The sequence below is a fragment of the Brachyhypopomus gauderio genome, chromosome 10, assembly GCF_052324685.1.
Source record: "Brachyhypopomus gauderio isolate BG-103 chromosome 10, BGAUD_0.2, whole genome shotgun sequence".
NCBI lineage: Eukaryota > Metazoa > Chordata > Actinopteri > Gymnotiformes > Hypopomidae > Brachyhypopomus > Brachyhypopomus gauderio.
The window spans coordinates 18747102-18762290 of NC_135220.1; the positions used below are offsets into that span (position 1 = coordinate 18747102).

Genomic DNA, 15189 nt, shown 5'->3' on the forward strand with positions numbered 1-15189 from the left:
TCTGGAGGTCCCCAGAAGGGGGCGCTCTTTACAGGACGCACCTCCTCCCCTTCTGCACCATGGTCACTTTATTCGATCTTTCCCCAAGTGCTTCGTGCGGCTGTGTTGTCCTGGCCTCGGAGCAGCGGTGGTGGTGGGGGGGGGGTGGAGGTTGCTGTGGATGGAGACACTGAAGTGCTCCCTGTGGGTTCTGAAGAACAGCCTTCTGCCGGTGCTGCTGAGTTTGCCTTAGTCTCCATGTCCCCGTCTTACTTACTTACATGTCCCCTGTGTGTCCTCTCATGGTGCCGTGCGTCCGCCCCACGCTCTCCTGCAGTGGTACATGATCAGCATCGTACACATCTACAACCGCTGGAGGAACAGTGAGATCCGTTGCTATGTCAACGGGCAGTTGGTCTCCTACGGCGACATGGCCTGGCACGTCAACACCAATGATGTAAGTGACTCAGCCATGATTAACGGTGCTGGTGCTCTGTCTCTCTGTCTGTCTGTCTCTCTCTCTCTGTCTCTCTCTCTCTCTCTCTCTCTCTCTCTCTCTCTCTCTGTCTCTCTCTGTCTCGCTCTGTCTGTTTCTCTCTCTCTCTCTGTTTTTCTTACTCTCTTTCTCTCTCTGTCTCTGTATCTCTCTCTCTGTGCATCTGCTTGTCTTTCTCTGTTTGTCACTCTGTCTCTGTGTCTCTTGTCTTTCTCTCTCTCCTCCCCTTAATCCCTGCCTGTCTTTTTCTCTCTTGGTCTCACTCTCTTTCTTGTATAAATGTGGAGAAATAAACCTTCCTGTGTATGAGTGCTTATGAGATGCGTATGAGGTGAAGGGAGTTTGCACCTGCTGTCTGGCAGGCCTGTGGCCCTCACGCCATACCCCACTCTCCTCTGGCTAAAGCACAAAGCCAGCCAGACTCACAGAAGGCAGGACTAAAGACCCCGTGGACACCCGTGGACTCCTGTGTCTACCCACGTCTGTGCGCTGCCAGGTTCATTCCGCATGGTTGAGTTCCATGTGAAAGGCCACGTGTTCCAGCAGGGGGCGACCAGGGGTGTCCAGGAGAGTAGACGAGTGACCGTAATGCCCCGATAAACGAGCTGTAGCGATCCTTCACCTCTGTTCCCCTCCTCCTCCCCCCCCCTCCCCCACTTTCCCATCCCGGCCCCTCCCCCTCTCTTCCAGAGCTATGATAAATGTTTCCTGGGCTCATCGGAGACGGCCGACGCCAACCGCGTGTTCTGTGGGCAGCTGGGCGCCGTCTACGTGTTCAGCGAGGCGCTAAACCCCGCCCAGATATTCGCCATCCATCAGCTGGGGCCCGGCTACAAGGTAAGAGGGCGGAGCAGCCCACCTGTGCCAGAAAGGGTGGAGGTGTCTGGGCAGATGGTGCCACTGTGGTGGAAAGATCAGACCCTTCAACACACACACACACACACACACACACACACACACACACACACACACAGTTGCCACACGCCACAACAGATTTAGCATCATTGCTATGTTCAAACATGTTTGACTAACCTACAAAACTAACAGTCTAAGTATAGTGTGGTGGGTGGGTGGGTGTTTGTGTGGGTGTGTGTTTGTGTGTTTGTGTGGGTGTGTGTTTGTGTGTGTGTGTGTGGGTGTGTGCGTGAGCATGTACACATCCCCATGAATGTTCATCTACACGAGCGCACAAGAAGATTAGTGTGAAATTAGCAGCACTTCAGATGTTCTTTGCCTCAGTGTCAGAGCTCTGAAAAGAATACTGCTAAAAATACATGGGCCTGGGTTATTAGAGACAGAGATGGGTTCTGTCTCTCCCTCCTCCCTCTCTCTGTCTCTCTCTCCCTCACTCACACACCGCACACTGCTACAGTCTAGCAGAATGACCTTGAGTTCTTCTTGCGTCCTGAACGCTGGGAGATGTGCCGTTGGCCCAGGACTGCAGGACTCCAGCGTGGGGCGGTTGGAATTCTCCCACACTGCCGTTAGTCCCAGCACACAGCGTCCTTCACACACCCCGCCTCCCCTCGTCCCGCTGTGATGTGATGTGTCCCTCACGGGTTCGCCCGGCACTCCTGCCGTCGGTGGGGAGGCTAGCGCTGCCGTTTGGGGCAAATTCAAGCTCCAGTTGGAAGAGAATTCATCTCCCTGCTTTAGCACCTTCTCATTATCACACTTCCTCTTGGAGACGTGTGTGTGTGTGTGTGTGTGTGTGTGTGTGTGTGTGTGTGTGTGTGTGTGTGTGTGTCTGTGTGCTCATGCATCAAAACAACTGATGGACAGGAAAGTGTGAGTTTGAACAGGAACAGACTGCCAGCCCTTCAGCTGGCTGCTGGTTGGTTCACTCCACCCTCTGATATCTCCTCTGATATCTCCTCTGATATCTCCTCTGATATCTCCTCTGATATCTCCTCTGATATCTCCTCTGATATCAATCAATCAATCAATCAAAGTTTATTTGTATAGCGCTTTTCACAACACATGTTGATATCTTCTCTGATATCTCCTCTGATATCCACTCTGTAGATATTTTCTTCATTTACAGTGTGAAACCTCTTCACAGTAATATCTACCAACTGTCCCGATGGTGGGGGCGGGGGAGACTGAGTTGTGATGTTGTCTCCAGCACTCCTGTCTTTGCCCTAGCAGGTTGTGGTCATGTCACAACACCCGAGATGTGGGTGCAGTCTGGGCTATCCAGCGTTCCTCTGGGGAGTGTCCAGCGTTGTGGGAGAGTGCTACGCTGGTTCCGTGTGGCTCTGCTCACTGTTGGCAGCTCTCTGTGTTTCTCTCCGAGTGTCTCTGCCTGCTGTCGCTTTCTCATCAGTCACTGTAGTCTGTTCGTCTGCTGTTGTCTTCTTAGGTATAATTTTAGCATTTTACTTTGATTCCCCATAAATCTAATATTTTTCCCTTAGATGTGTTATAAATTGGTTCATTTTGATCAAGTTTATTGTTTGGCTCTGATCCTGAGCCTCTGGGGCATCAGAGAGTAGATGTCAGAGGAATAGTACCTCAAGACCACTGTTGTTATCCTTGTGTGTGTCTCTCTCTCTGTGCCCCTTCCCCCTATACCTGTCTGTCTCTCTCTCTCTGTGCCCCTTTCCCCTATACCTGTCTCTCTCTCTCTCTCTCTCTCTCTCTCTCTCTCTCTGTGCCCCTTTCCCCTATACCTGTCTCTCTCTCTCTGTGCCCCTTTCCCCTATACCTGTCTCTCTCTCTCTCTCTCTCTCTCTCTCTCCTCTCTGTGCCCCTTTCCCCTATACCTGTCTCTCTCTCTCTGTGCCCCTTTCCCCTATACCTGTCTCTCTCTCTCTCTCTGCCCCTTTCCCCTATACCTGTCTCTGTCTCTCTCTCTCTGTCTCTCTCTCTGTCTCTCTCTCTGTCTCTCTGTCTCTCTCTCTCTGTCTCTCTGTCTCTCTGTCTCTCTCTCTCTGTCTCTCTCTCTCTGTCTGTCTCTCTCTCTCTCTCTCTCTCTCTCTCTCTCTCTCTCTCTCTCTCTCTCTCTCTCTCTCCTCTGCCCCTTCCCCTATCCCTATCTCTCACTCCCTTCCCCATATCTGTGCTCTCCTAGTAGGTAGGGGAGTTTCTCTAGATCAGATAGGCTGTTGAATGTGGGGTGTTTCTTGATTAATTTTATGTAAAATTTGTTTCGAATATCAGTGAATTTTTGGCATTCTGTCAGGAAATGCAGCTCTGTTTCAATTTTACCTATCTTGCACTGTTGGCAAGTTCTGTTTTCCTGGGGCACCCAGGATCTTCTGTGCCTGCCAGTCTCTATAGCCAGGTTGTGCTGGCTGAGTCTGTACCTCGTCAGGGTGGTTCTCAGTTTCAGATCAGTCACTGTGCTCAGGTACTCTGCCACAGTGTACTGTCTCTTTAGGGCCAGATAACATTGCATCCCTCCCTCCCCTCCCTCTCTCTCTCTCTCTGCAACTTCCTCTATCCCTATCTATCTATGTCTTTTTTTGGGGGTTTTGTTTCTCTTTCTCCCTCTCTCTTGCTCTCTCCTCCTCTGTCTTTCTGTCTGTCTGTTCTCGGCTCATCAGCAATCAGAGCTGTCTGTCACCCTACCATTAAGTGCTGTGATTGGGGGGCTATGCGTTGATGGGATCTGATTGGATGGCTATACTTTGATGGGATCTGATTGCGGCCTGACCTCGGTGGGGATAGAGGTGTTTGGAGGCAGGCCTTCCCCCGGGGGGGAGAGGCTGAGGAACAGATAGATGAGAGAAGTTAATGGATCACATCACTGCCTGTCGTTATCCAGTAACCAGGGAACCAGGGTCTCATTTTGGAGGGGAACAGTAAGTGGAGTCAAAGTCGACTAGAGTGTATTCTTTGTGAGGGAAACGAAGCAGAGCTGCATTATTGTGTGTGTGGTGTGTGTGTGTGTGTGTGTGTGTGTGTGTGTGTGTGTGTGTGTGTGTGTGTGCGCACGAGAGGGAAAAAAATAAACCATTTCTAAATCTTCTGGAGACTCGGAAGGCATTTCAGGGTCTGGTGACAAAGTTATAAATAGCAAGGCATTTAAGTAAAAGCTGATTAAAGTTATGGGGGCAACTTAAGCTAGTCTGAGGGACCTCAAAATCTATACATTTATTATGAAATCCTGCTCACATACACATTCACCACCCACTTCATAAAGATGCTTTGTGTGTGCGTGTGTGCACGTGCGTGTGCGCGCGTGTGTGGTGTGTGTGTGTGTGTGTGTGTGTATGCTGCCTGCCACTGTTTGTACCAGTCATAGCTGTGGTGACGGAGGGTGGTGAAGCGTTCTTAGTTGGTGTAGTAACACATCCATTGTACCATCTTGCTTGTGGTGCCACTGGTCTGAGTACAGGTACAGCTTTGCTGCTGGAGGTGCTCCACTTGTGTCACTGCTGGGTGGAGAGTAGTCCTCCACCCAAAAACACCAGACCACCAGCGCCCTGTTGGTCAAAAGCAAAGGCTGTGTTGGACGGCGGCTAACGCACAGAGTGAATCATGGAGTAAACCCCCGAGTGAAATTCTGGCTGGCGACAGGAAACAATGATCGATATGTGTAGTATGAAGTGTAGTTCCTTAGATTAAAGTCAGCCATTTGTGTGTGTGTGTGTGTGTGTGTGTGTGTGTGTGTGTGTGTGGTTAAAGCAGAGGAACGGGCTTGCGGTTCACACTGCTCCAGCTCAGAGCTCTCACTTCCTCCAAGGCATCGTAGCATTAAACTCATTTTGACTTCGAATGTTCAAAGGAGCTTTTCCTCTGCCATCACCCAGAGATCTTTGCGCCCCCCAGGCTCTCTAGGGAATCGGCGCTCGTGCGGTAGTGATGAGCTTATGAGCTGCAGAAGATGACGATATTACCATCAGGAAGAGCTTTCCCAGCGCTGGCGGCTTGGCTGGCGAACTAGCCGCGGTGTGAAGCTAGCCTGCGGTGGTGGGGTAAAGCAGGTTATCATTATGCACAGGAAGCAGGTCCTAAGGCGAAGGAGAATTGCACAGCAGGGAGCTCACAGCTGCAGTGACCTTGTTCTGTACCTGACCAAGTCTGAAGAGGGTGGAGATTCTCTTCGTTAAAACTGCTTCATGCAAAAATTAAGTGCTGGTGTGAAATCGCTTCTGTTTCCGTGTCTGTCCTGCCCCCCTCTCTTTCTCTCCCTCTCCCTCTCTCTCTCTCTCTCTCTCTCTCTCTCTCTCTCTTTCTCTTTCTCTTTCTCAGCTGGTTAACTTCCTCTGTCCAGCACTCATGTCATCATGGCTGCCGTCTGCTGAGGGCTTTTATTATTAATAGCTGTGGGTGGATTCACTCCCCTTGACCCCTAAACACAGTCCAGCCATACATGCGAATTAGACAGACACCTCTGTGGGTGGGTGTGTCTGTGTGCTGGGTTGTGTGAAGTGTTGAGGGTGTGTAGTGTGAGGGTGTGTGTAGCAGTGTGTAGGTGTGTGGGTTAAGCCAATATTGATGCTTTACGTCATAACACACAACCTTAGTAATACTAGTGAATTTATACTTGAACGTTGATTCATGAAAGTTGTTGTGCACACATATTTGGTCTTTCCACTCCCTTCTGGTTTGGCACAATGTTTAGCATTGCCTCAGTCACATGCCAATATGCAGGTGTCAGTGGCTCTGTGTGTGTGTGTGTGTGTGTGTGTGTGTGTGTGTGTGTGTGTGTGTGTGTGTGTGTGTGTGTGTGTGTGTGGTGTTGGGCACCACACCAAAGACTATCCAGATGTCTTAGCAGCATGACGTGTCGGAGCTGGCCGTTTGGCTTCCTGCTAGCCTGTGGTGTGGAGCTCCAAGGGTTCTGATTGAGGAGACCTTCAGGGCTGAAGGCACAGATGTGTGAACAGGGTGTGTGCACAGGCACATGCGTATGGATGGAAGTATGTATTTGAAGTTTGGATCTAGCATAAGACTGGAAAATTAAAACGCCAAGCCACTCTCTCTTTGTGTCTGCGGTGTGTGTGTGTGTGTGTGTGTGTGTCAGAGCGTCAGTGTGAGGCGATAAGGCTGAATGACCTGTTTCCTGGGCAACGATGTGCCTGACTCCTCCCTCTGCTCTCTCAGAGGCGAGTGTCCACCACATCAGAGCGCTACAGCCGACCCTGTGCTCCACCTGGAGGGGAGGGGTCACCTGCTGTTGGTATGATGATGCTGTGCCCTCTGCCCACTATGCACAGTGTGCCCATCCCAACAAGCATATGAAGCGCACAGACCACTGAAGCAGGCGTTTGTAAGGGGTTCCGCTTATGGCCACTCATGTATTTTTTCCTTACCTCAGACAAGAGGCGGAGCCCCAGCATGGAGCCCATGAAGCCACGCCCAACCTTGCCATCCATCCTGGGTTTGTTCTTGGTTGGAAGACATCAACCCCATTAGAGGGTTGGAGGACCAGCTGTGGCCTGCAAGGTGGAAAGTGGCCAGGCAGCTTTGGGGGAGTGGGGGAGGGGTGATGGATGGAGTATAGAAATGTACAAGGATGGAGGGAATGGAGAGAATGTGGAGGGAATTGTGGCGGAGGTGTGAAGGGCTGGAGAGTCAGGAAAGGCTTTGGATAAAGAGATGGAGACACACACTGGAGCAAATATCAATCCTCTTTTTTCTCCTTTGTGTTGGAGAACGTTTGAGCTCTGCCTCAGGATGTGAGGTCTTTGGCAGTCACACACCACACACACACACACACACACACACACACACAACACACACACACACACACACACACACACACACACACACACACACATATATAGTTGTGTATCCACATCCCTTCCCTGCCCTCTGACTGCTGTTCACATTCTGTGCCTGTGCACAGTGTTACTAGTTCAGAATGAATCTCACTTAATCTCACATCACATCAGTCTTGATGACAGGAGTCAGGAGTCTTCATAACCTGTTTTTATTCACTTTACTGAGGTTGTCAAACCCGCTGATCATTACAGAAGTTAATACTGACTTAGTAAAACATTAATAAAAAAAAGATTCTCAAAAGCAATCTGTCAATGTTAAAAGCCTTCAACATGATCAAGAAACGGTTGAAAGTAATTTCTTCATCCAAGATGGTGCCCAAGCCCATGTATTGATCTATCTTCGCACCCATGTGTCATTTGTAAAAGCTGGCACTATAACAGGAGGATTTCCACAGAAGTCAGTGAGCATCTAACTGGTCTTAAGAAACATTAAGTTGCAAATATATATCTTTACACCATTTCATAAAAAAATATTACTGGACAATGGTCATGCAGAAGACGATTATTGATTCAGTGGACTTGATTATAAACTCTGACTCAGCGTCTGTCAGACATTGTTATAGAGCACAAATAATGGGGGACCAGAGCGCCCCCCTGAGGCGATCCTGGAGAGTACATTGGCCTCAGACAAGGTGTCATTAACAAGTGCCAAAATCAATGGGTGGTATTTCACAAGGTCTGTGATCTAAAATATTGGGCTGCATACAGTTAAAATCTAACGAATAATCAACAGAAAATAAACATGCATTTGTCTTCTTGCCCTCCAGGTGCATAGCAGCAACGCTCGGTAATGTTGCGGTTGCATCCTTTAACTCTTCTTTGCTTGATACGCATATTAGAAAAGGTCATATCCACTCTGTGTCACAGACAGTCAAATTTTCTTCACAATTCATTTGAAATGTAATCGCTAATGACTACTAATGATAATGCAGCACCTTTGGTAATGGAACTTTGGCACTGGAAAAATTATTGATTCTTTCCATAGCAAAGGAACTCTACACTGTGACCAGGACAGCTGGGAAAATAACAGAAAAACGCTACACAAAAACACTGATGCAGTCAGACCTTGTCCTTTCATCAAATCTGTCTGTTCGCGTTCAGACATCTATTTCATGTCTCAAGCCGACTGCCCTCTGAAACGTCTCTAAATTTGGCCAATTCCTTGATAAAATCAAGGGAGTCAAATCTCAAATAAAACCGATTATACTCTTCTGACAGGATGGAGTCAGACTCGCCACTTAAGACTTTCTTCCTTGTCCTGAATTCCCACTGTAACTTTAATTCCCCTCCAGGCGCAGTGAGAATTGCCATTCTTAAGTTCATCCTGAAGCTTTAAACCAAATTTTTGGCAAGTTGTGATTTCCTTTTTAACTAACTTTTGGCCAGTTCTTAGTTGGTGAATGTCACCCTGGTGAAAAGCTTTTCCTGATTGAGAGATATTTTTAAAGCATGTACTGACCCAGGGCTTTGGATATTTGGATGCGGTATAATTGCCTTCCTTGAAATAATCATTTGCCCATGAAAAGCAATATAGCTTGATACCATGAAGGTCAATTAATCTAAGCCAGTACAGGAATCTTAAAAAACCTCCCAGTTTGTTGTATGAAAGCAGCTATTCTGTTCGTGTTTCCTCACTCCACACCACAGCCTCTCTGTGCCCAACCCTCTCTCTTCTGAGGACTGTTTGGTAGCAAGAAAGACACATTTATGGTCAAAAGAACTTGCATAGGAATTATAACCTTTACAGTACCATCTCACAAGTCCAGCACTCCCCATCTTTTTGCTTGGCATACGTACTGATAAAAATGACCAAGAAGCTTCTTAAGAGTTGGTATTAAAATCATCAACTGGAAAATGCAGGGCATCAGGGGAAATACACTGCATGCAGTGCACGAGTTTAACGATGGCTATAGGGAGGAGCTGAACCCCAGTAATAAATACTTGTGGGATCTCCCATGGTAAATAAAAAGCATGCGGTGAAATGAATAAGAGTTCAGTGTGAGGGCTGAAAATAGATTAGCTACGACAATCCAGTTGTGTCCCAGTCAAGCCGTATAGGCCCGAAGTCCTCAATCCTGGCTCGCATTCTCATCTTTTAGGCAGGTTTCAGGGAATATTACCATACTTGCATTTTACACTTCCACAAATACCTTTCACTCGCAGGTCCTCCAGTTTATTCTTCAATGACTGTACGTTACCAAGAACAATGGAGGGAAATGGGAGGTAACGCAGTAGCCTCCGTCCTACTAGTGCTTACAGGCCACGATTCCTAATCCATGCCACTGTCTGCTGCCTCTGGTCTGCTGCCCTCTGGTCTGCTGCCCTCTGGTCTGCTGCGTTGGAAGTTCATAACAGACCCAAGCATGACCATATTCCTTATCAAGAAACTCATTACATCCATGTAGATGATTCCACAAAGTTAAAACTGATCACAAAGGCTCCAGTGACTCAATGAACAAGTAAACACAACAGATAAGTTAAAATTCCACATAAAACCCCAGACAAACGTGACTACAGGGCAGTGGGGCAGTGTCATCTTCGGGGTAGAATGTATAATGTGTCTGTGGTCTGATCTGATCTGAGTGATACTGGAGTCTCCACTGCTGTACCTGGGTATGCAGGACAGCTGAAGTGTGTTAGATATAACCACCCTTCCTTCTTCTGTCATGTTGTCGGCACAATTGTACGCTCATGCTTGTCCACACGCGTTTGGGGCCGTTTCTGACTCTGAACACATCACTCTTGGGTTTTTGAGTGTGTGTGTGTGTGTGTGTGTAAGGGGGGGCGGGGGGGGGGGGGAGAGGAATGTGGGTAGCGTAGCTTAGTGTAGTGTAGCATATTATGGTGTACATGTGAGTGTCTGAGAGCTGAGTGACCTGATGGTTTCTCTTTGACACTCAGTTTCTTCAGCAACCGGTTTACTTGGTAACTAAGCATCCGCAACAGTGGATGTGTAGACGTTAGTGAAGGTCTCTCTCCATCACTCTGTCTCACTTCTCCACAGAGCACCTTCAAGTTCAAGTCAGAGAGCGACATCCACCTAGCGGAGCACCACAAGCAGGTGCTGTATGACGGCAAGCTGGCCAGCAGCATCGCCTTCACCTACAACGGCAAAGCCACAGACGCCCAGCTGTGCCTGGAGTCGTCTCCCCGCGAGAACGCCTCCATCTTCGTCCACTCACCCCACGCGCTCATGCTCCAGGCGAGGACACACACACACACACACACACACACACACACAGAGTCCATGGTACTTGCACTTGGAAGCTGGGTGCAGTTCAGTTTTCCGGCCGAGTGCGGGTTTAGCTGTTGGCACAGTTCTTTAGTCATACTTTAGTCATTTTGACATTTTGAAATCCCACAAATCACTCTGGCTCACTAACTTCCTGTGAATTCGGTCCAGTTGCTCCCACTGAGTGAGAAACTCTACTTAGAAGCTGTAGTGTGTACTTGAGCGTCAGAGTACATGGTAATACATTGTTTTTGTGTGTAGGTGGGTGTGTGTGTGTGAGAGAGAGTGAGCATGTGTGTGACTATTAAGTATTCATGTTGCGTGTCTTACTCTCCATGCGTCTCTGCCGTGGGCTGTGCAGGACGTGAAGGCCATTGTCACCCACTCCATCCACAGCGCCATCCACTCCATCGGTGGAATCCAGGTCCTCTTCCCCCTCTTCTCACAGCTGGACTACCGGCAGCCCAACGACAGCCCCGTGGAGACCACTGTGTGGTGAGTCCCGCCTCCCTCACCCCCACACCCACACACGGGCCATCACCTCTCCTAATCACCGTGTGTGTCCGCCGGGCCCCGGTGGGGCCGTCCTTCATCACGGTGTCCTCTCGCCCGGCTGTGTGTGTGCGTGCCATGCGTGACACTTCAGCTGAGCTTGTTTAAATCACCTCGTATCGGACGTGCGGCCCCGATCACGGAGCGTGTTGGGGTTTGATGCCTACGCTAGAGGACTCGCTGTTGGTTACACGCATGTTAAGGCCACCTGGGGCGAAACTGGAGCTGCAGACGGGCACTGTGCACAGGACTGGAGCTCCATGTTGAGGATGGAAAAGATGCAGGAGAACCTGAGGAAGCCAATCATGGTGCCGCAGCGAGGACACGGCCATCAGCCTCCACTCACGGGTGCCATCAGTCGACGCACCGCCAGGCATCATCTGCCGAGCACAGATTGGCGACGCGGGGTCGTCTGCCGTGCAGGAGAAGTGAAGTGTGAAGAATCAAAGCGAGAAGGAGAGAAGGAGGGAGAGACGGGTGGAGGGAGAGAGAGGGGAGAGACGGGTGGAGGGAGAGAGAGGGGAGAGATGGGTGGAGGGAGAGACGGGTGGAGGGAGAGAGAGGGGAGAGACGGGTGGAGGGAGAGAGAGGGGAGAGACGGGTGGAGGGAGAGAGAGGGGAGAGACGGGTGAAGGGAGAGACGGGTGGAGGGAGAGAGAGGGGAGAGATGGGTGGAGGGAGAAACGGGTGGAGGGAGAGAGAGGGGAGAGACGGGTGGAGGGAGAGATGGGTGGAGGGAGAGAGAGGGGAGAGATGGGTGGAGGGAGAGACGGGTGGAGGGGAGAGAGAGGGGAGAGATGGGTGGAGGGAGAAACGGGTGGAGGGAGAGAGAGGGGAGAGATGGGGTGGGAGAGGGAGAGAGAGGGGAGAGATGGGTGGAGGGAGAGACGGGTGGAGGGAGAGACGGGTGGAGGGAGAGAGAGGGGAGAGATGGGTGGAGGGAGAGACGGGTGGAGGGAGAGAGAGGGGAGAGATGGGTGGAGGGAGAGACGGGTGGAGGGAGAGAGAGGGGAGAGACGGGTGGAGGGAGAGAGAGGGGAGAGATGGGTGGAGGGAGAGACGGGTGGAGGGAGAGACGGGTGGAGGGAGAGAGAGGGGAGAGATGGGTGGAGGGAGAAACGGGTGGAGGGAGAGAGAGGGGAGAGATGGGTGGAGGGAGAGAGAGGGGAGAGATGGGTGGAGGGAGAGACGGGTGGAGGGAGAGAGAGGGGAGAGATGGGTGGAGGGAGAGACGGGTGGAGGGAGAGAGAGGGGAGAGATGGGTGGAGGGAGAGACGGGTGGAGGGAGAGAGAGGGGAGAGACGGGTGGAGGGAGAGAGAGGGGAGAGATGGGTGGAGGGAGAGACGGGTGGAGGGAGAGACGGGTGGAGGGAGAGAGAGGGGAGAGATGGGTGGAGGGAGAGAGAGGGGAGAGACGGGTGGAGGGAGAGAGAGGGGAGAGATGGGTGGAGGGAGAGAGAGGGGAGAGACGGGTGGAGGGAGAGAGAGGGGAGAGATGGGTGGAGGGAGAGACGGGTGGAGGGAGAGACGGGTGGAGGGAGAGAGAGGGGAGAGATGGGTGGAGGGAGAGAGAGGGGAGAGACGGGTGGAGGGAGAGAGAGGGGAGAGATGGGTGGAGGGAGAGAGAGGGGGAGAGATGGGTGGAGGGAGAGAGAGGGGAGAGATGGGTGGAGGGAGAGAGAGGGGAGAGACGGGTGGAGGGAGAGAGAGGGGAGAGACGGGTGGAGGGAGAGAGAGGGGAGAGACGGGTGGAGGGAGAGAGAGGGGAGAGACGGGTGGAGGGAGAGAGAGGGGAGAGACGGGTGGAGGGAGAGAGAGGGGAGAGATGGGTGGAGGGAGAGAGAGGGGAGAGACGGGTGGAGGGAGAGTGTGGCCAGTGTGGCCAGTGTGGCCAGTGTGGCCAGTGTGGCCAGTGTGGCCAGTGTGGGCAGTGTGGGCAGTGTGATTTAGTGGGAAGGTGAAGGTGAAATAATTTTTTTCCCAAAATCTAAATGAATATGAAACGGGTCCTTCTGTTTTCTGTATGGCTTTGATGACCTTGCTGCTCCTCCGGGAGAGGATGGAGAGGTCTGGCCCAGCCCGGCGGTGCTGACGTGTGGAGCTTTGAGATCGTGCTCTCTAATGCACTTTTATATAGACCCATTAGGTTGGGTTGGGTTGGGTTGGGTTGGAATGGTTTTCTGTTGGTTTATTCATTTATGAATGAAATGTGCTTTTTGTTAAATATTAATATGTTTATTCTCCTTCTTTTTACGTTTGACTTTACTTTTGCAGTGCTTTGACAAACTTGTGTAATCACAGTCATGCCAATAAAGTTTTCTAAATGAAAATTAAATTGGATGGAGAGAGGAGCAGAACTGTGAGAGAGGGAAAGAGAGAGAGAGAGAGAGAGAGAGAGAGAGAGAGGGAGGGAGGGAGGGAGTGAGGCAATCTATAGAATCTATATAGGGAATAGTCTATAACAGTCTATAGGAGTCTATAACAGTCTATAACAGTATAGGAGTCTATAAAAGTGTACAACAGTCATTTGGCTGCTGCAGTGCTGCTGTAAGTGATGGGGACTGTGTGCACATGCAGCATTGATCGCCCCTGGCGACCGCAGCATCTGTAGAATGGAACGGGATGAAACCGCGGAGGCAGGACACACGACTGACGGAGGCCAAAGGGGCTGTGTGTGTGTGTGTGTGTGTGTGTGTGTGTGTGTGTGTGTGTGTGTGTGTGTGTGTGTGTGTGTGTGTGTGTGTGCGTGCGTGCGTGCGTGCGTGCGTGCAAGTGTGTGCGTGTGTTTTATTTTGTGTTTTATTATTTTTTTGCGGTTAGCACCAATTAATGGAAATTTCAAGCTTGCAGGGTCGGTGTGCGTGTGCTATTGTAGGTCCTAAACACAACATAGACAATAATACATGCGTGTGTGTGTCCGTGTGTGTGCGTGTGTGTGTTTTCAGTGCCACTCTCCTTGCGTTCCTGGTGGAGCTGTTGAAGAGCTCTGTCGCTATGCAGGAGCAGATGCTTGGGGGGAAGGGCTTCCTGGTGATTGGTTACCTGCTGGAGAAGGTGAGCTGCTTGCTGATTCGCTGACCTCCACAGGACTGTAATGGCTGTGTTGTCCGATCCTAGTCCACCACTCTGTGTCTCCCCGTCAGTCCTCGCGTGCACACATCACCCGGGCCGTCCTGGAGCAGTTCCTCTCCTTTGCGAAGTATCTGGATGGCCTCACCCACGGGGCGCCTCTCCTCAAACAGCTGTGTGACCATGTGCTGTTCAACGCCGCCATCTGGATACACACGCCCGCCAAGGTCTGTACATCCCCCCCCCCCCCCCTCCCGACCTTGACCCCTGACCCCTGACCCCAGCCTCCCCTGCAGTCCCCAGCTGATCGGACTCCCCCTCGCTCTCTGCGAGCTCAGTCGTTAGCCACGAGCATGAACTGTTGATGAAATGAATGTCCCCTGGCTCCACTTCGTTAGATCTCTTGTATGAGTGAGTCCCCTGAAGCTTCCCTTTATGAGAGGGAGAACAAGGATGTTCAGAGGAAGGAGAGGAGGAGGAACAGTGAAGAGGGAGGGAGGGAGAGAGGGATGGAGGGAGGGAGACAGATAGAGAGTGAGAGAGCGGGTGTGTTCATTCACCTGACGGAGGCAGATTTCACCTAATTAAACAGCTGCCCAGCTCTGAGGAATGAAGAACGTCCTCATCTGACCTTCTGTGGAGTCATCTCAGGGACCGTCTCCCAAACGCCAGCCATGACGGTGCAACCTCTCTTAACGTTTCTTCTCTACGCCATCAAGCATTTTTGTTGTTGTTTTGCCATTGCTGCTGAGTCCGACAGCCCCAGGCCTCCCAAGATGTTGTCAAAAGTGAGTGATTGTAGGTTTGGGGAGAATCAGCTTTGGGGGGGTGATCAGCTCACCCTCAGTGGCGCTCCAGAGTGAGGGTCAACACTGCAGCCTCCTTAGGATCTGCCCTAATTAATACGTACATCCTGACCCGTGTGTGTGTGTGTGTGTGTGTGTGTGTGTGTGTGTGTGTGTGTGTGTGTGTGTGTGTGTGTGTGTGTGCGTGCCTCCCTCCCTTCAGGTGCAGCTCTCCCTGTACACCTACCTGTCGGCAGAGTTCATCGGCACGGCGACCATCTACACAACTATCAGGCGGGTGGGCACTGTGCTCCAGCTCATGCACACGCTGAAGTACTACTA

The 15189-nt window shown here is 51.0% G+C and overlaps 1 protein-coding gene across 21 annotated transcripts in view; it reads left to right on the plus strand.

The window, feature by feature from the left end:
* nbeaa (neurobeachin a) overlaps positions 1-15189 on the plus strand; it is a 100851-nt gene that overhangs the window by 49268 nt on the left and 36394 nt on the right. For all 21 annotated transcript variants that reach the window (XM_077020219.1, XM_077020221.1, XM_077020223.1 and 18 more), the window contains exons 7-13: positions 317-436; positions 1166-1312; positions 10214-10411; positions 10803-10936; positions 13939-14047; positions 14137-14289; positions 15071-15189. The exon at positions 15071-15189 is cut by the window's right edge and continues 50 nt beyond it. In XM_077020219.1, the coding sequence (XP_076876334.1) occupies positions 317-436; positions 1166-1312; positions 10214-10411; positions 10803-10936; positions 13939-14047; positions 14137-14289; positions 15071-15189 (980 nt within the window). The remainder of the gene's footprint in view (positions 1-316; positions 437-1165; positions 1313-10213; positions 10412-10802; positions 10937-13938; positions 14048-14136; positions 14290-15070) is intronic.